The 22,199-nt window shown below is 46.7% G+C and overlaps 2 protein-coding genes across 8 annotated transcripts in view; one reads left to right on the top strand and one right to left on the bottom strand.

Annotated features, from left to right (window-relative positions):
• Positions 1 to 2,592, top strand: part of LOC131351488 (rho GTPase-activating protein 42) — a 123,559-nt gene extending 120,967 nt beyond the window's left edge. For all 6 annotated transcript variants that reach the window (XM_058386889.1, XM_058386888.1, XM_058386883.1 and 3 more), the window contains one exon: positions 2,335 to 2,592. In XM_058386889.1, coding sequence (XP_058242872.1) covers positions 2,335 to 2,423 — 89 coding nt within the window. In that variant the 3' untranslated portion in view covers positions 2,424 to 2,592. The remainder of the gene's footprint in view (positions 1 to 2,334) is intronic.
• A 1,584-nt stretch (positions 2,593 to 4,176) lies between these two features.
• On the bottom strand, positions 4,177 to 20,588 carry pgr (progesterone receptor). Of its 2 annotated transcripts, XM_058386890.1 has the most exons (8): positions 19,776 to 20,588; positions 18,525 to 18,634; positions 16,911 to 17,027; positions 7,536 to 7,817; positions 6,876 to 7,020; positions 6,141 to 6,271; positions 5,289 to 5,446; positions 4,177 to 4,628 (listed from the first exon to the last, which is right to left on the bottom strand). In XM_058386890.1, exons 1-8 carry the CDS (start codon positions 20,447 to 20,449, stop codon positions 4,473 to 4,475), a joined length of 1,773 nt encoding a protein of 590 aa, XP_058242873.1. In that variant the 5' UTR covers positions 20,450 to 20,588; the 3' UTR covers positions 4,177 to 4,472. The 2 variants fall into 2 exon arrangements, with proteins under 2 accessions (XP_058242873.1, XP_058242874.1); XM_058386891.1 differs by lacking the exons at positions 4,177 to 4,628; positions 5,289 to 5,446 and adding an exon at positions 5,501 to 6,045.
• Positions 20,589 to 22,199: the final 1,611 nt, after the last annotated feature.

The following is a 22,199-nucleotide window of genomic DNA, read 5'->3' as shown; positions in this document are numbered from 1 at the left end:
TAGCAACTTGTGACGCTGTAGGGACCCAAATGGCTCTACTGAGCTGATCTTGATGTGCCTGATAGAAATTTGATTTTATTAGAAAATAGCGTTTGGCATATATTTATTTCATTATGTGAAAAGGATTTGTGGTCCGGATGGATGCATTTTGCGGTCCAGATTCGGACCAGAGTCCGCCAGTTGGCGACCCCTGATCTACACCATCCATACAGCTCTCACCGTGCACCACATCACTGCTGATTAAACCTCAATTGTTTGTAAACTTCTTTACCAAAAAATTTAAACTCTGTGTTTTAATGCTGCGACTGACTCAGAAGTCTGAAGTCTGAAAGATTGTGGATGAGCTCGGGCATGTCTGAGTGAGAAAAACTGACCACAACAAGCTAGCAAACTAACATTAACGATCAGGAGTTTCTGCCGTTCTCAGATCAGTGAGATTTAACCAAAATAGCTGAGTGTTTATGTCAAGGGCTGTAGTAAAGTCTACAGTAAACTCTGGTATTGTTTTATTTTCTGTTGGTGACCATTTTGGCTTGACGTCTGAGGGATGAAGAGTGAGCTGGACATGTGTAAGTGAGGAACTGAGGAGATCACTGTTAGCTCCTGATCTGCTGTGAGTTTGGATCATTGCCTGCTTTGTGATGTACAGAAGAAGATCTCAGCAGATGTTGGTCTCATTATCTATCACATGGTTCATGAAAACAGAATTCCGGAGTTAGAGTGTAACCGGGGAACAGATCAGTCCGAAGGTCTCGGATCAGACGGAAATGTTCTGCTGTGGAATGTTTCAGTATTGGATTCATCAGTGTTTCATCTCTAGACTTTGTTGTGGTCAGAGAGGAGAAATGATTAAAAACTTGTCAATATTTTATTTTTGTTTCTTTTCTAAAGGAAAAGTAATATCCGGCACAGGACTTTATATCATTAATATTGTTTATTGAAATCTCAGTTTTAAAGACACATGTTCATTTGATTTGATTTCATCTTCTCCAAACTGCAGGAGTGTAAATGCCAGAGAATGTCACAGTAACACACTTTTTCTCTGTTCAGACCCTCCATCTCTGTTCACACAAACTCGTCTGCTGTTGTTCTGGACTCCTTTGAGCTTCTGGGATTTGGTACTTGCTTGTATTTTATCCAAAATAACTTGGCAAGGCACCGGAGTATTTGTGTAGGTCACCATAACCTCATGCTGGAAAGCTCTATCACAGCTCTGCTCCTCCTCTGCCAGCACGGCTCAACACGCTAACACTAGCTCTGACTCAGAGGCTCAGGAGGTTCCGGGAGTTAACGTTAATGTGAACACGAGCATTAACGCTGTCGTTAGATGTTGCTGCAAGCTGGTGTGCTGCAGATGCTGGAGGTTAATGTGGTGTTTAAGGGCTGGTTTAGATTAGCGAGACATTAGCGTGAGTGCAGTGTGAGTCAGTGACGTGTTGTGCAGAGATTTCGTTGTGAAGTTCCTTTTGAAAGCTTTATGGGTGTAATTTAAGAGAATGTAGCGCTCCGGCTGCCTCTTTCATCCGGCATTAATTCTCATTGTGTCTGTGAACCAGAGCTCAGGTCCTTTCTCTTCAGCTCAGGATGATCGTGTTCCCATCCTGAGAACTCCAGACATGTTCAGGATCAGCAGCTAAAAGTGCGTCACAGTCTCACAAAAGCTGAAGGGCTTAGGGCTTAGGGCACAGGGCTTAGGGCTTAGGGCACAGGGCACAGGGCACAGGGCTTAGGGCACAGGGCTTAGGGCACAGGGCTTAGGGCACAGGGCTTAGGACTTAGGGCTTAGGGCACAGGGCTTAGGGCACAGGGCTTAGGACTTAGGGCTTAGGGCACAGGGCTTAGGGCTCTCTCCACTCTGGCAGATTTAACATATCAGTTATATATGTTTAAAAAAAAACACACTCACACTCAGTGTATATAAATTGGATATAAAAAGTTTATACACCCTGTTGAAATGACAGGTTTTTGTGATGTCAAAATAAAATGAAACCCAGAGTTTTTTTCTCCTGAATGTGAAACAGCAAAAAACATGAAGTGATAGAATCAGAATAATTTTAGTGGAAGACAGGAAATTAAAACACTATGTTTAAGCTTGGTTTCAAGACACAACTCAGTGTTTTGTGGGCGGAGCCTGTCAGAGTGCTGCGTCTCAACATGTTATTTTTTGTTTTTTATTTTTTTAACTGTATTTTTTAATTGTCTGTTTTCTTTTTCTTCGACTCACTACATTAGTGTAATATTAACAGTGTAATAGTTGATGATTGTCCAGTTACGGTGCGGCGTCACCGCGACCACGCCTCGTTCTCATTAACTCTGGTACTGTGTGTTCTGCAGTGTATCCTTCAGTGGAACCCGGCTGGCTCCAGGCCACCTACCAGGGAAAAACAGGACTGGTTCCAAAGAACTATGTGGTTTTCCTCTGAGCCCACACACTGAGCCATCAACCAGCGGGTCCTGATGGTGGACACACCCAAACACACACACCCCTAAACTGGTCTACTGTTCTTCAGCATCATGATTGTTTTAATATAATAATTATACACTATAAAGTTTCTGAATCTTTTTAATCTGTAATAAAACTCCTTCAAGTTGCTTATCGTCTGTTTTATGATCAACAGCTGAATTAAAGTGAACTCACACCTGCTGACCTTTTAACGTCCAGGTCACTGCTGGAGTGTCCTCTCACAGCAGACGAGTCCATCCACAGATAAATCTGGAATGATTGACAGTTGTGTAGATGTACTGAACGCTACCTGAACTCGCCCCAGGAAACACATTATTAATCTTTTCTCTCATCTCACTTGTTGTGTAGTTAGATGTTGTGTAGTTAGGTGTTGTGTAGTTAGGTGTTGTGTAGTTAGATGTTGTGTAGTTAGATGTTGTGTAGTTAGGTGTTGTGTAGTCAGGTGTTGTGTAGTTAGATGTTGTGTAGTTAGATGTTGTGTAGTTAGGTGTTGTGTAGTTAGATGTTGTGTAGTTAGATGTTGTGTAGTTAGATGTTGTGTAGTTAGGTGTTGTGTAGTCAGGTGTTGTGTAGTTAGGTGTTGTGTAGTTAGATGTTGTGTAGTTAGGTGTTGTGTAGTCAGGTGTTGTGTAGTTAGGTGTTGTGTAGTCAGGTGTTGTGTAGTTAGATGTTGTGTAGTTAGATGTTGTGTAGTTAGATGTTGTGTAGTTAGGTGTTGTGTAGTCAGGTGTTGTGTAGTTAGGTGTTGTGTAGTTAGGTGTTGTGTAGTTAGATGTTGTGTAGTCAGGTGTTGTGTAGTTAGATGTTGTGTAGTTAGGTGTTGTGTAGTTAGATGTTGTGTAGTCAGGTGTTGTGTAGTTAGATGTTGTGTAGTCAGGTGTTGTGTAGTTAGGTGTTGTGTAGTTAGGTGTTGTGTAGTCAGGTGTTGTGTAGTTAGATGTTGTGTAGTTAGATGTTGTGTAGTTAGATGTTGTGTAGTCAGGTGTTGTGTAGTTAGGTGTTGTGTAGTTAGGTGTTGTGTAGTTAGATGTTGTGTAGTCAGGTGTTGTGTAGTTAGATGTTGTGTAGTTAGGTGTTGTGTAGTTAGATGTTGTGTAGTCAGGTGTTGTGTAGTTAGATGTTGTGTAGTCAGGTGTTGTGTAGTTAGATGTTGTGTAGTCAGGTGTTGTGTAGTTAGGTGGTGTGTAGTCAGGTGTTGTGTAGTTAGGTGTTGTGTAGTTAGGTGTTGTGTAGTCAGGTGTTGTTTTAGATTTTTTTTTGTTGAGTTTTTTTGTTTGTTTTCACAAATGTAAATATTTTATTGTCAATAAATTTCTACATCATGACCTCATAAAGTTAAACACTCCTAATAACTTGAAGCAACATGCAACAAAAAGAAACAGCACAGTTTCAGCTCCAGGATTGTGGGAGGAGGAAGACGGAGCGGGCCGGCGCCAGGATCTCCGTGTTCTTTTCCATTTAAATGCGTAAGAATGTGTCTCGACCTTGACCAATGATGCCGGAACCATCCTCCCTCGTCAGCAGGTCCACTGAGGTCAGAGCCCGGAAACGACAGTCTTACGTTAACTCTTTAATGCCGTGTGACAGATTCACACCACACACACACACACAGCAGGTTTATTCTGTGTTAAAGTACACAGGATTAAAATCCCGCTGCAGCGACACTGAGACGCAGGAGACACTTCAGCGCTGGAGATCTTCCTCCTTTCTTCTGGAGGAACCGAGTCCTTCCTTAAAAAGTTATTAGAAATCTAGTATAGTATATAAAGCAGGGTCATGAATCTCATCATGGAATCATACTGTAGGACTGAGACATTCCTCAGAGAGGTGTGGCAGAAAATGTCAAAGTTTATCTTAACTTCTAAATAAACATGAAAACAGAAGCAGTGATGGAACCAGTATACACCTTTCTCCTCGAAAGCATTAAAAAACAAGTTCTCCCAGATCACGTCACTGACAACTGAAAGGCATTCCTCCCTATCCCGCAGTCCACTCCGTCGTCATGACATCATTTCCCGTGAAAGAGGAGGGGCCTGACCATTCCGGCCAGGACTTTCGGCAGCTGTGACGCGATGACCTCTGACATCATCTCAGGAAACTCCACCTTCATGGCGTCGGCCTGGATGAAGGTGCTGAGGCAGTACAGGTTGACCTTCTTCACTATCTGCTCATACAACGAGAGTGACGCAGAGTTAGAACATTATCTCTCACACACTCACACACACACACACACACACACGTCCCGTCGCTGCTGTAATACGTAGAACAAACACGTATGTAACACATAGATTTAAGTTCAGCTTGTGATGTGTGTGTGTGGGGTTGGGGGGGGTTGGGGTGGGTACACTACAGCAAACTTTAATCAAATGATTATTCTACAGAATTTAAATCTGCTTTATGAGAAATCTAATGAAAAATGATTAATTTACTATTTTAACAGTCAGAAAATCTTTTTGGGTTGTTTATATTTTAATTTTGTGGTTATGACATTTTAAAAATATAACAGATATACCTTTTTAATCATTAAATAATTAATTTAGCAAATTTTCTAACATTTTTAAGTGGATCTGTGTTCTCATTCTTTTTCTTCTTCTTCTTCTTATTATTATTATTATTGAATTATTTTGACTAAAAGTTTAATTCTGCTGTTTACACAGAATAATAAAGTTCTTCAAGGATTCTTAACCTGCTGAGAAGGTTGAAAGGTTCCTACTGAGGGAAACTAAGGAACCTTTAAAACTCTCTCCTTTTTGTGTTTTATAACTTTTCTGTATTTTAGTTATTTTTATATTTTTATAGCATTTTTGTATATTATAAAAAGCACCTCATGCATGGAGTCCATGAGCTTGGTGAGGTGGTAGAAACGCTGCGAGCTTCCCACCACGTCCTTCTCCTTCATTTGGACGGCTTTACTCAGCTCTCGGATGTAGTTCTGTCTCATCTCATCAAACTGACTCTGACTCTTTAAACCCTCTAAAGGAACTGAAAAACAAAAACACAGAACATCAGTGCAGTGTCTGATCTTTATCTTCCTTTATTCATATGATCAGAACTCTGCGCTGTGATTGGTCAGAAGATGCAGATTAATTCTCTGGGTTCCACAGCGCAGTGGAATGCTCACATCTGATTGGTCAGAAGGTGTGCATTATTTTGGAATAACAGCTGTAGGACTTCCTGATGTTTTCATGATAAACAGGAGACGGTGAATTGATCAGTAACCATCTCAGATCTTTGGACTTCTATGAATAAATCAGCAGGACCTCCTGCACTAGGAGCCACTTTAAACCTTTAAACTGTAAAAGTGACATTTTACAGTCAAGATTTTCTCAATTCATCAAATATAACTCTATTTCAGGTTTATTTTTATATAAACAGTGTCGTATATTTTATTGAAAACAGAAGTCTAATAAAGAACCGACACACTGAAGACAAACTGTCTCATTATTAACAGCTGCAGAAGACAGCGAGGTTCTTGATGTTCATGTTGCAGTCAGTCGTCTTATCTGAAGCTCCTGGAGCTGCTGCTACGTCTTCTCTCGGCCCCGAAGCCTCAGACCGGTACATTGTGTTGATATTTTAGACTGAAAAGTAGGTCAGTCTCAGAGGCAAGGTCAGATCAGGTGTATTAAACTCCCATGAAGAAAATGGAGGCTGTTTTCTTTCTTTTGTTCCTTACCTGTGTTCAGCAGCATCAGGGCCTTCATGCACAGAAATTCTTCTCTGGTGACCTGCAGCTTTGCGAACTCCTGAGGGATCACCTGCATGGCCAAGCACAGGTCATAGATGGTAGTCGTCCTCAGGCGGTCACTAAAGATCAGAAGAGATCAGAGATGGTAAGAGGAAGACTTTGTTATTCCTTGCTTTTGTTCTGTCACAAACACGTGATCAACTGAAGCTCACGCATGCAAAGGTCTAGGAGATAAAATTTCTAGAATTGAATTCAATTTGAAACAAAACGTCCTACAAACACAATTATAGCCCTGATTAATGAGGCGTGTGAGAACCTGCAGACTAAATAAACAAGAAAAACAGGCTGTGAGCATGACTCTGTTTCTCACAAGTACAACAGAACATGTTTATTTCAGTTTGAAAACTTTTTTTATAACATTTATTAATTCATTCTACATAAAAGTGTAAAATAGCAGGGTTCTAATAATGTTCTAATAATGAAAACGTTTGAACAATATTCTGCCTTAGCTTCTCAAAATAATCTGAACCTGTATCAAAATTTACATAAAATCTGATTTATTTAAAACATAATTTAAATAAAGTTTGTTTAGACTCCTTCAGAACACTAAACACACCTCTGAGCTTTTCCTTTAGATTTGTCGGGTCATTAGTATAACACTGAACCTAACTCCACATCATACCTCACTTCAGGAGATGAGGTGGGTTTAGAGAACAGACTTACTGACTGAGTATGAGGTCCGGAGCAAAGTACATGAAATCAGGAGAGACGTTCTGGAAGGTTCTCCAGCCCAGAGAGAAGACCAGCAGGTTCATCCAGGAGTACTGGATCAGCGTCATCTGATCGTTGATGTGTAAATTGCGAAAACCTTTCAAACAAAACATGGAGCATGAAGTTAATCTCTGCGTAAGATGTTTCATCTCTTCCTGTAACATCTAACAAGGTGGCCTGCACTTGTAGAGGATCTTAGATGCATCTCCATGTACATTGCGTTATTATCTTCTCAGGCTGGATGTCGTCTTTAGTTCACACCACAGACTGAGATCGTTTTCATTTGTGTTCTGTGAACGTTTCGGTGTTGGATCTGGTTTATATTTCGTCGTCTAATAACGTGATCAGATGACTTCAGTGACACTCGGTGTTCCTAACAGCTAACTGAACATTACACCGTAAAAACATATTGTGGAAATTTATTTTATTGTCTGTGAAAATTAAATGGATTTTTTACTGTCAGTGTTTTCTCTGATTCTGGATTGTCTTCTCTATTTCACAACAAATCTCAAATCATTAACTCCAGCAGACAAAAGTAACATCAGTTTGAGGCTCTGTGGTGAACCCTCCTCTGGAACAGTGTGTGTTTCTGAGGAACAGAGGTCACTGAACCTGGTAAAGCCTTGGACCAGCGGACGATCCACAGCAGCTGCCTCTCACACAGTCTGTTCAGGCTGTTCAGGAGCAGATGTGGCACTTCAGGTTGGGAGTTATCAAAGCCGGAGTAGACCATCTCAGGTTCAATGTTCTCAAGGATGTTTAGAAACTGAGGAGAAAACTGCAGCTCTTGGATCCCAGGAACACACGACATGGAGGCCAAAGCGTGGCCCTGAAACATCAGGGACTGTCCAACACCCATGGCCTTCAGAACACCAAATCTCTTCAACTTACGGCCTGTGACACACACACACAGACACAAAACATGTAAGAAATTCATATTAATGTGAAAATAATGCTATTGAAGACATGGGTTTAAACGATTCATTTATATTTACAGCAGACACTCACCCCCAAACACATCAATCACTACATCTACACTGGGAGAAGAGATAATGAGACCACTAGCGTGGTGTGTGTGAGATCAGTGGGGTGGTGTGTGAGATCAGTGGGCTGGTGTGTGAGATCAGTGGGCTGGTGTGTGAGATCAGTGGGGTGGTGTGTGAGATCAGTGGGGTGGTGTATGAGATCAGTGGGGTGGTGTGTGAGATCAGTGGGCTGGTGTGTGAGATCAGTGGGGTGGTGTGTGAGATCAGTGGGCTGGTGTGTGAGATCAGTGGGGTGGTGTGTGAGATCAGTGGGGTGGTGTATGAGATCAGTGGGGTGGTGTGTGTGAGATCAGTGGGGTGGTGTGTGTGAGATCAGTGGGGTGGTGTGTGAGATCAGTGATGTGTGTGAGATCAGTGGGGTGGTGTGTGTGAGATCAGTGATGTGTGTGAGATCAGTGGTGTGTGTGAGATCAGTGGGGTGGTGTGTGAGATCAGTGGGGTGGTGTGTGAGATCAGTGGGGTGGTGTGTGTGAGATCAGTGGGGTGGTGTGTGTGAGATCAGTGGGGTGGTGTGTGTGAGATCAGTGGGGTGGTGTGTGTGAGATCAGTGGGGTGGTGTGTGAGATCAGTGGGGTGGTGTGTGAGATCAGTGGGGTGGTGTGAGACCAGTGGGGTGGTGTGTGAGATCAGTGGGGTGGTGTGTGAGATCACTGGGGTGGTGTGAGAGATCAGTGGTGTGTGTGAGATCAGTGGGGTGGTGTTTGTGAGATCAGTGGGGTGGTGTGTGAAATCAGTGGGGTGGTGTGTGTGAGATTAGTGGGGTGGTGTGTGAGACCAGTGGGGTGGTGTGTGAAATCAGTGGGGTGGTGTGTGTGAGATTAGTGGGGTGGTGTGTGAGACCAGTGGGGTGGTGTTTGTGAGATCAGTGGGGTGGTGTTTGTGAGATCAGTGGGGTGGTGTGTCTGAGATTAGTGGGGTGGTGTGTGAGACCAGTGGGGTGGTGTGTGAAATCAGTGGGGTGGTGTGTGTGAGACCAGTGGGGTGGTGTGTGAGATGAGTGGGGTGGTGTGAGATCAGTGGGGTGGTGTGTGAGATGAGTGGGGTGGTGTGAGATCAGTGGGGTGGTGTGTGAGATCAGTGGGGTGGTGTGTGAGATCAGTGGGGTGGTGTGTGAGATCAGTGGGGTGGTGTGTGTGAGATCAGTGGGGTGGTGTGTGAGATCAGTGGGGTGGTGTGTGAGATCAGTGGGGTGGTGTGTGTGAGATCAGTGGGGTGGTGTGTGAGATCAGTGGGGTGGTGTGAGACCAGTGGGGTGGTGTGTGAGATCAGTGGGGTGGTGTGTGAGATCACTGGGGTGGTGTGAGAGATCAGTGGTGTGTGTGAGATCAGTGGGGTGGTGTTTGTGAGATCAGTGGGGTGGTGTGTGAAATCAGTGGGGTGGTGTGTGTGAGATTAGTGGGGTGGTGTGTGAGACCAGTGGGGTGGTGTGTGAAATCAGTGGGGTGGTGTGTGTGAGATTAGTGGGGTGGTGTGTGAGACCAGTGGGGTGGTGTTTGTGAGATCAGTGGGGTGGTGTTTGTGAGATCAGTGGGGTGGTGTGTCTGAGATTAGTGGGGTGGTGTGTGAGACCAATGGGGTGGTGTGTGAAATCAGTGGGGTGGTGTGTGTGAGACCAGTGGGGTGGTGTGTGAGATCAGTGGGGTGGTGTGTGTGAGATTAGTGGGGTGGTGTGTGAGACCAGTGGGGTGGTGTGAGACCAGTGGGGTGGTGTGTGAGATCACTGGGGTGGTGTGAGAGATCAGTGGTGTGTATGAGATCAGTGGGGTGGTGTTTGTGAGATCAGTGGGGTGGTGTGTGAAATCAGTGGGGTGGTGTGTGTGAGATTAGTGGGGTGGTGTGTGAGACCAATGGGGTGGTGTGTGAGATCAGTGGGGTGGTGTGTGTGAGATTAGTGGGGTGGTGTGTGAGACCAGTGGGGTGGTGTGAGATCAGTGGGGTGGTGTTTGTGAGATCAGTGGGGTGGTGTGTCTGAGATCAGTGGGGTGGTGTGTGAGACCAATGGGGTGGTGTGTGAAATCAGTGGGGTGGTGTGTGTGAGACCAGTGGGGTGGTGTGTGAGATCAGTGGGGTGGTGTGTGTGAGATTAGTGGGGTGGTGTGTGAGACCAGTGGGGTGGTGTGTCTGAGATCAGTGGGGTGGTGTGTGAAATCAGTGGGGTGGTGTGTGTGAGATCAGTGGGGTGGTGTGTGAGACCAGTGGGGTGGTGTTTGTGAGATCAGTGGGGTGGTGTTTGTGAGATCAGTGGGGTGGTGTGTCTGAGATCAGTGGGGTGGTGTTTGTGAGATCAGTGGGGTGGTGTGTCTGAGATCAGTGGGGTGGTGTGTGAGATCAGTGGGGTGGTGTGTGTGAGATCAGTGGGGTGGTGTGTGAGATCAGTGGGGTGGTGTGTGAGATCAGTGGGGTGGTGTATGAGATCAGTGGGGTGGTGTGTGAGATCAGTGGGGTGGTGTGTGAGATCAGTGGGGTGGTGTGTGAGATCAGTGGGGTGGTGTGTGTGAGATCAGTGGGGTGGTGTGTGAGACCAGTGGGGTGGTGTGTGAAATCAGTGGGGTGGTGTGTGTGAGATCAGTGGGGTGGTGTGTGAGATCAGTGGGGTGGTGTGTGAGACCAGTGGGGTGGTGTTTGTGAGATCAGTGGGGTGGTGTTTGTGAGATCAGTGGGGTGGTGTGTCTGAGATCAGTGGGGTGGTGTGTGAGATCAGTGGGGTGGTGTGTGAGATCAGTGGGGTGGTGTGTGAGACCAGTGGGGTGGTGTGTGTGAGATCAGTGGGGTGGTGTGTGAGATCAGTGGGGTGGTGTGTGAGATCAGTGGGGTGGTGTATGAGATCAGTGGGGTGGTGTGTGAGATCAGTGGGGTGGTGTGTGAGATCAGTGGGGTGGTGTGTGAGATCAGTGGGGTGGTGTGTGTGAGATCAGTGGGGTGGTGTGTGAGACCAGTGGGGTGGTGTGTGAAATCAGTGGGGTGGTGTGTGTGAGATCAGTGGGGTGGTGTGTGAGATCAGTGGGGTGGTGTGTGAGACCAGTGGGGTGGTGTTTGTGAGATCAGTGGGGTGGTGTTTGTGAGATCAGTGGGGTGGTGTGTCTGAGATCAGTGGGGTGGTGTTTGTGAGATCAGTGGGGTGGTGTGTCTGAGATCAGTGGGGTGGTGTGTGAGATCAGTGGGGTGGTGTGTGTGAGATCAGTGGGGTGGTGTGTGAGATCAGTGGGGTGGTGTGTGAGATCAGTGGGGTGGTGTATGAGATCAGTGGGGTGGTGTGTGAGATCAGTGGGGTGGTGTGTGAGATCAGTGGGGTGGTGTATGAGATCAGTGGGGTGGTGTGTGAGATCAGTGGGGTGGTGTGTGAGATCAGTGGGGTGGTGTGTGTGAGACCAGTGGGGTGGTGTGTGAGATCAGTGGGGTGGTGTGTGAGATCACTGGGGTGGTGTGAGAGATCAGTGGTGTGTGTGAGATCAGTGGGGTGGTGTGTGTGAGATCAGTGGGGTGGTGTGTGTGAGATCAGTGGGGTGGTGTGTGTGAGACCAGTGGGGTGGGGTGTGAGATCAGTGGGGTGGTGTGTGAAATCAGTGGGGTGGTGTGTGAGATCAGTGGGGTGGTGTGTGAGATCAGTGGGGTGGTGTGTGTGAGATCAGTGGGGTGGTGTGTGAGATCAGTGGGGTGGTGTGTGAGATCAGTGGGGTGGTGTGTGTGAGATCAGTGGGGTGGTGTGTGAGACCAGTGGGGTGGTGTGTGTGAGATCAGTGGGGTGGTGTGTGTGAGATCAGTGGGGTGGTGTGTGAGATCAGTGGGGTGGTGTGTGAGATCAGTGGGGTGGTGTGTGAGATCAGTGGGGTGGTGTGAGAGATCAGTGGTGTGTGTGAGATCAGTGGGGTGGTGTGTGTGAGATCAGTGGGGTGGTGTGTGTGAGATCAGTGGGGTGGTGTGTGTGAGATCAGTGGGGTGGTGTGTGTGAGATCAGTGGGGTGGTGTGTGAGATCAGTGGGGTGGTGTGTGAAATCAGTGGGGTGGTGTGTGTGAGATCAGTGGGGTGGTGTGTGAGATCAGTGGGGTGGTGTGTGAGATCAGTGGGGTGGTGTGTGTGAGATCAGTGGGGTGGTGTGTGAGACCAGTGGGGTGGTGTGTGTGAGATCAGTGGGGTGGTGTGTGAGATCAGTGGGGTGGTGTGTGAGATCAGTGGGGTGGTGTGTGTGAGATCAGTGGGGTGGTGTGTGTGAGACCAGTGGGGTGGTGTGTGTGAGATCAGTGGGGTGGTGTGTGTGAGATCAGTGGGGTGGTGTGTGAGATCAGTGGGGTGGTGTGTGAAATCAGTGGGGTGGTGTGTGTGAGATCAGTGGGGTGGTGTGTGAGATCAGTGGGGTGGTGTGTGAGATCAGTGGGATGGTGTGTGTGAGATCAGTGGGGTGGTGTGTGAGATCAGTGGGGTGGTGTGTGTGAGACCAGTGGGGTGGTGTGTGAGATCAGTGGGGTGGTGTGTGAGATCACTGGGGTGGTGTGAGAGATCAGTGGTGTGTGAGAGATCAGTGGGGTGGTGTGTGTGAGATCAGTGGGGTGGTGTGTGTGAGATCAGTGGGGTGGTGTGTGTGAGATCAGTGGGGTGGTGTGTGTGAGACCAGTGGGGTGGTGTGTGAAATCAGTGGGGTGGTGTGTGAGATCAGTGGGGTGGTGTGTGAAATCAGTGGGGTGGTGTGTGAGATCAGTGGGGTGGTGTGTGAGATCAGTGGGGTGGTGTGTGTGAGATCAGTGGGGTGGTGTGTGAGATCAGTGGTGTGTGTGAGATCAGTGGGGTGGTGTGTGAGATCAGTGGGGTGGTGTGTGAGATCAGTGGGGTGGTGTGTGAGATCAGTGGGGTGGTGTGAGAGATCAGTGGTGTGTGAGAGATCAGTGGGGTGGTGTGTGTGAGATCAGTGGGGTGGTGTGTGTGAGATCAGTGGGGTGGTGTGTGTGAGATCAGTGGGGTGGTGTGTGTGAGACCAGTGGGGTGGCGTGTGAGATCAGTGGGGTGGTGTGTGAGATCACTGGGGTGGTGTGAGAGATCAGTGGTGTGTGAGAGATCAGTGGGGTGGTGTGTGTGAGATCAGTGGGGTGGTGTGTGTGAGATCAGTGGGGTGGTGTGTGTGAGATCAGTGGGGTGGTGTGTGTGAGACCAGTGGGGTGGGGTGTGAGATCAGTGGGGTGGTGTGTGAAATCAGTGGGGTGGTGTGTGAGATCAGTGGGGTGGTGTGTGAGATCAGTGGGGTGGTGTGTGTGAGATCAGTGGGGTGGTGTGTGAGATCAGTGGTGTGTGTGAGATCAGTGGGGTGGTGTGTGAGATCAGTGGGGTGGTGTGTGAGATCAGTGGGGTGGTGTGTGTGAGATCAGTGGTGTGGTGTGTGAGATCAGTGGGGTGGTGTGTGTGAGATCAGTGGGGTGGTGTGTGAGATCAGTGGGGTGGTGTGTGAGATCAGTGGGGTGGTGTGTGTGAGATCAGTGGGGTGGTGTGTGTGAGACCAGTGGGGTGGTGTGTGAGATCAGTGGGGTGGTGTATGAGATCAGTGGGGTGGTGTGAGAGATCAGTGGGGTGGTGTGTGAGATCAGTGGGGTGGTGTGTGTGAGATCAGTGGGGTGGTGTGTGAGATCAGTGGGGTGGTGTGTGAGATCAGTGGGGTGGTGTGAGAGATCAGTGGGGTGGTGTGAGAGATCAGTGGTGTGTGTGAGATCAGTGGGGTGGTGTGTGTGAGATCAGTGGGGTGGTGTGTGTGAGATCAGTGGGGTGGTGTGTGTGAGATCAGTGGGGTGGTGTGTGAGATCAGTGGGGTGGTGTATGAGATCAGTGGGGTGGTGTGTGAGATCAGTGGGGTGGTGTGTGAGATCAGTGAGGTGGTGTGTGTGAGATCAGTGGGGTGGTGTGTGAGATCAGTGGGGTGGTGTGTGTGAGATCAGTGGGGTGGTGTGAGAGATCAGTGGGGTGGTGTGTGAGATCAGTGGGGTGGTGTGTGAGATCAGTGAGGTGGTGTGAGAGATCAGTGGGTTGGTGTGTGTGAGATCAGTGGGGTGGTGTGTGAGATCAGTGGGGTGGTGTGTGAGATCAGTGGGGTGGTGTGTGAGATCAGTGGGGTGGTGTGTGAGATCAGTGGGGTGGTGTGTGAGATCAGTGGGGTGGTGTGTGTGAGACCAGTGGGGTGGTGTGTGAGATCAGTGGGGTGGTGTGTGAGATCACTGGGGTGGTGTGAGAGATCAGTGGTGTGTGTGAGATCAGTGGGGTGGTGTGTGTGAGATCAGTGGGGTGGTGTGTGTGAGATCAGTGGGGTGGTGTGTGAGATCAGTGGGGTGGTGTGTGAAATCAGTGGGGTGGTGTGTGTGAGATCAGTGGGCTGGTGTGTGAGATCAGTGGGGTGGTGTGTGAGATCAGTGGGGTGGTGTGTGTGAGATCAGTGGGGTGGTGTGTGAGACCAGTGGGGTGGTGTGTGTGAGATCAGTGGGGTGGTGTGTGAGATCAGTGGGGTGGTGTGTGAGATCAGTGGGGTGGTGTGTGTGAGATCAGTGGGGTGGTGTGTGTGAGACCAGTGGGGTGGTGTGTGTGAGATCAGTGGGGTGGTGTGTGTGAGATCAGTGGGGTGGTGTGTGAGATCAGTGGGGTGGTGTGTGAAATCAGTGGGGTGGTGTGTGTGAGATCAGTGGGGTGGTGTGTGAGATCAGTGGGGTGGTGTGTGAGATCAGTGGGATGGTGTGTGTGAGATCAGTGGGGTGGTGTGTGAGATCAGTGGGGTGGTGTGTGTGAGACCAGTGGGGTGGTGTGTGAGATCAGTGGGGTGGTGTGTGAGATCACTGGGGTGGTGTGAGAGATCAGTGGTGTGTGAGAGATCAGTGGGGTGGTGTGTGTGAGATCAGTGGGGTGGTGTGTGTGAGATCAGTGGGGTGGTGTGTGTGAGACCAGTGGGGTGGTGTGTGAAATCAGTGGGGTGGTGTGTGAGATCAGTGGGGTGGTGTGTGAAATCAGTGGGGTGGTGTGTGAGATCAGTGGGGTGGTGTGTGAGATCAGTGGGGTGGTGTGTGTGAGATCAGTGGGGTGGTGTGTGAGATCAGTGGTGTGTGTGAGATCAGTGGGGTGGTGTGTGAGATCAGTGGGGTGGTGTGTGAGATCAGTGGGGTGGTGTGTGAGATCAGTGGGGTGGTGTGAGAGATCAGTGGTGTGTGAGAGATCAGTGGGGTGGTGTGTGTGAGATCAGTGGGGTGGTGTGTGTGAGATCAGTGGGGTGGTGTGTGTGAGATCAGTGGGGTGGTGTGTGTGAGACCAGTGGGGTGGGGTGTGAGATCAGTGGGGTGGTGTGTGAGATCACTGGGGTGGTGTGAGAGATCAGTGGTGTGTGAGAGATCAGTGGGGTGGTGTGTGTGAGATCAGTGGGGTGGTGTGTGTGAGATCAGTGGGGTGGTGTGTGTGAGATCAGTGGGGTGGTGTGTGTGAGACCAGTGGGGTGGGGTGTGAGATCAGTGGGGTGGTGTGTGAAATCAGTGGGGTGGTGTGTGAGATCAGTGGGGTGGTGTGTGAGATCAGTGGGGTGGTGTGTGTGAGATCAGTGGGGTGGTGTGTGAGATCAGTGGTGTGTGTGAGATCAGTGGGGTGGTGTGTGAGATCAGTGGGGTGGTGTGTGAGATCAGTGGGGTGGTGTGTGTGAGATCAGTGGTGTGGTGTGTGAGATCAGTGGGGTGGTGTGTGTGAGATCAGTGGGGTGGTGTGTGAGATCAGTGGGGTGGTGTGTGAGATCAGTGGGGTGGTGTGTGTGAGATCAGTGGGGTGGTGTGTGTGAGACCAGTGGGGTGGTGTGTGAGATCAGTGGGGTGGTGTATGAGATCAGTGGGGTGGTGTGAGAGATCAGTGGGGTGGTGTGTGAGATCAGTGGGGTGGTGTGTGTGAGATCAGTGGGGTGGTGTGTGAGATCAGTGGGGTGGTGTGTGAGATCAGTGGGGTGGTGTGAGAGATCAGTGGGGTGGTGTGAGAGATCAGTGGTGTGTGTGAGATCAGTGGGGTGGTGTGTGTGAGACCAGTGGGGTGGTGTGTGAAATCAGTGGGGTGGTGTGTGTGAGACCAGTGGGGTGGTGTGTGAGATCAGTGGGGTGGTGTGAGAGATCAGTGGGGTGGTGTGTGAGACCAGTGGGGTGGTGTGTGAGATCAGTGGGGTGGTGTGTGTGAGATCAGTGGGGTGGTGTGTGAGATCAGTGGGGTGGTGTGTGTGAGATCAGTGGGGTGGTGTGAGAAATCAGTGGGGTGGTGTGTGTGAGATCAGTGGGGTGGTGTGTGAGATCAGTGGGGTGATGTGTGAGATCAGTGGGGTGGTGTGTGAGATCAGTGGGGTGGTGTGTGAGATCAGTGGGGTGGTGTGTGAGATCAGTGGGGTGGTGTGTGAGATCAGTGGGGTGGTGTGTGAGATCAGTGGGGTGGTGTGTGAGATCAGTGGGGTGGTGTGTGAGATCAGTGGGGTGGTGTGTGTGAGATGCTGAAGTTTTTCCAGAATTTTATCACTGACCTTTTTGCTCCTTGGTCTTCATGATGCTGTGTGTTTATTATCTCTAACAAACTCTGAGTTCTTCCAGGAACTGGTGTATTTATACTGATATCATGTTTATGCTAGTGTACTGAAAACACCTGATTGTAAAAACATTAGAAATTATTTTGTAAAGTGAAAGTGAGCATGGATGTACGTCAGAAACACACCTGGCAGTTATACTGGGTCACTAAACAACCAGGAAAAGGACAGTCTGATTGTAATTTAACCACAGAATCAGACATTAGATCTTTAAGTTTTGTGCTTTTACGTCAAATCGAGTTTTGCAATTTAGCTCCTTAGCTCGTTTTAATGAGCAATTTCTCATATATTAAAGTACATTCAGTTCTTTTGAGTTTAATCAGACAGATAATACTCGACCAGCAGGTTAGAAAGAGCAGCACACTGGGTTCAGGAACAGTTACCTCCCAGCATCATCCCGGCCTGGTAGCATTTTCTGAGACGACATGCAGGACAGTTCTTCCTCCTGATCTTATCCACAATGCAGTCATTCCGCCCGGCGCACAGATAGTTATGATGGCCTTGACAAGAGTGAAACCATAGTTAATGCCCAGATATTTTACTCTCAGACCTGTGTGTGTGTGCTCCTAAACATTAAAGCAGCTATGTCCTCTTGAAATCACAATTCAGTGAGTAATAAAGATTTAAAAGATAAGATGGAGAGAGAGAGAGAGAGAGAGAGAGAGAGAGAGAGGTGGTGAGTGTGTTTGAGGCGAGGCTGAGAGGACAGAGTGACATGGTCATGGTCAGACATTGTGGCTCTTACATATCAGTCTTTAGAAGATACGGAGAATAACAAGTGCAGAAAAGAGAACATGGTGAGCGCTGGCACGTGTGATAGGCCAGTTACTGAGCGGGGCAGAGATGAGTCACAGAGCTGGACATCACTGCTGCACTCATTACACAACATTTACAACACAACACCCAGATCAGGATCAGGATTTGGGGGACAGGACTGCAGCGATGCTCATAATACTACAATTAAAAAAATGCAATAATTATTTGATTGTATGCATTTCAATTTTATTTTATTTTATTTTATTTTATTTTATTGTACTTTTAGAAATAGACATTGGCACAAAGCAACTTAATATGAATTTATAAATTCCAGGTACATAAATAACAGTGGCGGGCCATGCGTTTCACACCTAGGCCTTCACCGATGTCCTCCCTGAATGAATCCACCTCTATACCATCATTATGACGCCACGGCAATAGATACTAATCACGCATTAAATAACAAAGTAAAAAGTAAAAAGACATTAGCCTACAGTATTTCACACCTCACAAGGAACAATTTTATTACAGTCCGCCTTGAAAATGTATTTGAAAGGATGTCTGAGACCAAATCGATTTCTTCTCCTTTGTCAGCCATAGTGAGTTAAAATATATATATTTTATTTAGTTTGTGCGGTTCGCTGCCTCTGACTACTCCAGTTATCCAATCAGAGGACGGGAAATTGCTGACGTAATCATACACCTGCTAGATGGCCCCCAGTGACGCCAACTCGAAATCTGATTGGTTAATGGAACAGTTTCATTGCCCCTTGTTTTAAGCTCCGGGCGCCTGCACTATTGATTCTGAAGGTAGATTTTTTTCACCCTGGAAACACATGATGTCATCCACTGTCTGAAATATGATTGGATAAATACTCTTCTCATAAATATACACTACTGGAAGCAGCGCAACCGAGAGAAAAGCTATGAAATGTAGAGAATAGACTATTGGGAATAATTTAATACACATTCATGGAAAAATATATTAAATATATTAAAATACAAGTCAGTGATTCAGATCACTGCTGTTTAGGGCAGCAGAGAAGGACTTACTGACCCTGACGGTCTGCTACTGTTAAATAATAAACTTTAAATATAAATCTTTCCGTTGTAATTTTAATTATCATTACGTCTCTGGATGTTTTTGGAGTTTATTTATTTTATTATTGCCTAATTTTCTCACCATGTTCTTCTCTCTCTCTCTCTCTCTCTCTCTCTCTCTCTCCCTCTCTTGTTCTTACCTTCCACAGCTCTCTTGAAGAACACCTTGCAGCTTCCACAGGTCAGGACTCCGTAGTGACACCCCGAAGCCTCGTCTCCGCAAATCACACACGCTCTCTGTGTATGGGTTCTACACACAGATTACACACACATTAATCCAGAGGCCAACGTGGCTCCAGCAGTTCAGCCAAAACAAGCACTGAATTTATTTAATCACTGTGTTTTAAATCCTGCATCTGTCACAAAACACTGAGGACACTGAGGATTTAGAAAAAATTAAAAATAAAAATCACAGAGTCTGGTTTGGAAAATAAACAAATGTGAGAATTTAATTCAGATATTTATAAACTGTGTTTGTGTGTGTGCTTCTGTCAGATTCTAGCAAACCTTCACATTGTGTATTTTTCTGCTGGAGGGTCTGAAGACTTTTATAAAAGACACATTAGATGTCTAGACATCATAAAGTAGACCATGTCTACTTTCAGACTGAGAATCACGAAGGCTGTGACATCACCACACGCCTCACTCACCCTCTATTCTCTCAAGTAATCGTTCTTATCTCAAGTTGCAGGATATTTAACACCGGGATCAGTAAATGTTTATAAACATGTCACATTTTCATTACAGTACAGTTTGGGAATTCTTTTAATGCTCTTACTTCAGCTTTTACACTCACAAAGAGCAGAGGAACAGAAGTGATTTGAGAAAGACATCCTCATCTCAGGTCAGGACAGAAGGAAGAGACACATGTACTTCTTATGTTAGTGTCTTCTCCTCTAACACACATGAAGTGTGTAAATCACATGAAGCAGAACTGTTAATTATCTGATTAAATCAATCAGGTGTTCTGGGTTCGTACTGGGCGTGACAGAGGGTTCTTCAGTACGAGAAATGTAAAGCTTAATAGAGCAGTACTAGTTAGAACCCTGTATTATTACACTGTCCCTGAGAATGTTGAAGAAATACTGCAAAATATTACCTTTAAATTTAATTTATTTGTATAGCGCTATTAAGAATAGACAGTGTCTCAAAACAACTTTACAGAAATATACGAACATAAAAAATTATAAAGTTATTATTTATCCCTAACATTTATCCCCAAAATATGACCTCTCGCCAATACTTATTTTAAAGAGTTTAACTTTGTTCGTTCGAAGGCCTGAGTGTCCTCTCAGGTACAGGGGTTAAATCTGAAGCTAGTCTGCTCTATGTAGGTTTATAATAGGTTTATAATGCCGTGCGTAAAGACGCGGCCTGTGCGTCACACTTACCCCGAGAAGGCGCTGAACACAGCGGGAGAGCGCTGGATGAAGCTCTCCGGAGGGGAGAAGCCCATGTGCCCTGGTCGCTCCTCGGTCAGCGCGGGGGAGAACCACAGATGCGGGTCCCATCTTCCCATCTCACTCTTACACACTCCCGCAGAGTCGAAGCCGAGCGCAGCGGTCGCCTCGGGCTTCATCTGGGGCAGAGACACTAACGCTCCCGGCTGAGGAATATCCAGCAGGATCCCCACACTGGAGTCCATCAGCGGTGCCTGAACCGGGGCCAGGGATGAGGTGGACACGTCCAGCGCGTCGATACCCTGCGATATATCGAAGGCGGCGCGCGGAGGAGCCGAGATCAGCGCCGGTTCCCGCTCGTCTTTAATAAACTTACAGGCGTCTGTGCTGGAGATTTCTAAATTTGTGGTCTCCTTGAGTGCGAAAGCTTTGTCCGTGATATCCTCCCACGGCCCTGGTTCGAGTTTCAGAAAGTCCTCGGTGCGGTCCTGGCTGGCGCTGACGGTAAAGTCGCCGGACAGCGGATCAACGTCTACGAAATTACGCGCGAGGCAGGGCAGGGCGTTCTTCACCTGGCCAAAGCTCAGCTCCGTGTACTTCTCCATCACATCACTCACTCTGTGGCTGTCTGATGAATCTGTCATTGTGCTGCTCACAGTCTCCATGTAGCCGCAGCTTTCCTGATTAACGCTCCTCTTCTTTCCCAGAGTTGTTCACGAAGAGTTACCGCGGATCCTGTGCTCGTGCGCCGTCCAGACTCGAAGAAGGACCTTCCCAAAAAACCAAACTCCCTCCTTGTGGTGAAAGTTATGTGTAGCAGAGACTTCAGGAACAAACTGACTGCTCTAAAAGCAGGTCTGTCTCTCAAAACCTAACGCGAGCTCTTCAGCTTTAAAAAATATCATATACTGACACCAAAATACACAAAACACAAACTATTATAATAATAATAATAATAATTATTATTATTATTATTATTATTATTATTATTATTATTATTATTATTATTATTATTTATTTATTTATTTATTTATTTATTTATTTATTTATTTATTTATTTATTTATTTATTTCCAAAGAATATTTAGCTGTAGATACTGCAGGGGTTTCAGACTCTTTCTCTCTTTTTCTCCCTGACAGAGTCAGAATTTCCTAAATTGAAATTGAAGTCCAGTTTCCACAGGAAGAAATCATTCTGGAGAATACTAGCTGGATAAATCAGTGGAGTTCAGACAGAAACCTTCCTGAGATCTTCCAAAGTGTTAGATAGAAGCTCCTGAAAGCACCAAGCAGTGTGTCAGGCTCTGAGATTTAGGACTTCCCATTTCTCCTCCACCACTTCCTCCACACATCACACTGCACCCGATTGGTCCAGAGTCTTTCTTGTTTCTTGATTTCATCAAAAAATTCATTTCAAATGTTAATATAAGTATATGTAAATATTTCAGGCTGTCCTAAAAGTCTCCACACAGAAGGGAATTAAATGTTTTAGCAAATTGTAATTTCATTTACAGAAAATATGAAATGTCATTCACACTTTCTCTTCTTTTCATTATCATGAACTCTATACAGAACATCTCATTCCAGATACATTCCCTCTGGGGTTCTAATCAGCTCCAGTCTTCTGGAAGGTTCTCCACTAGATGTTGTATTGTGTCTGTGGGGATTAGTGATCTTTCAGCTAGAGCATTAGTGAGATCAGACTCTAGTGTTGGTGAGGAGGTCTGGGGGACAGTGGGTGGTCAGTGGGGTTGAGGTCAGAGTCAGGGCTCTGTGCAGGACACTCCAGTTCTTCACTCCAACCTTCATCTCCACACACCATGTCTTCATGGAGTTGCTCTGTGCACAAGGACATGGTTATGGAGCAGGATTTGGACTCAAACTGTAAAGCTCCATACATACAAACCTTCTGTGTTTGTGTGTGTGTGTGTGTTCAACAGTTTAATGCACATGCAGCTGGGATGGTCAGGGGGCACATACATTTGGTCATATAGTGTATTAATAATTATAATAATTAGTAATGTAATAAATTGCACTTTGAATCCACTTTACAGTTCTAACTTTTATATAATGTGAAGTGTGTGTGTGTGTGTTGTAACCAGGAGACTGCTGTGGAGCTCAAGGGCGAAGCTACTTCACGTCATTTACTGATGAAGTTTCCGCTCCACATCTCCATCCAGTCTGTGTGTTTAATGCTGTAAGAGAAAGTGAATTTTTTTCCCTCACACACTGTACTCAGTTTCACAGACAGAGAAGAGTGTGTGACTTAAAAATAGATATTAAAACATTTTCTCCTCCATATGATTGCAGGTTTTCTTGCTGAAGTACTTTTTCAAAATGTAAATAAGTTAAATGAATCAAATTAATTATGCATACATTTGCATATTTTCCAAAACCCCAAATCTGAATCAGTCGA

The sequence above is a fragment of the Hemibagrus wyckioides genome, linkage group LG04 (genome assembly GCF_019097595.1).
Source record: "Hemibagrus wyckioides isolate EC202008001 linkage group LG04, SWU_Hwy_1.0, whole genome shotgun sequence".
Taxonomy (NCBI): domain Eukaryota; kingdom Metazoa; phylum Chordata; class Actinopteri; order Siluriformes; family Bagridae; genus Hemibagrus; species Hemibagrus wyckioides.
Note: the sequence above shows the minus strand (reverse complement) of the source record. Positions and strands in the feature narration are given on the sequence as shown.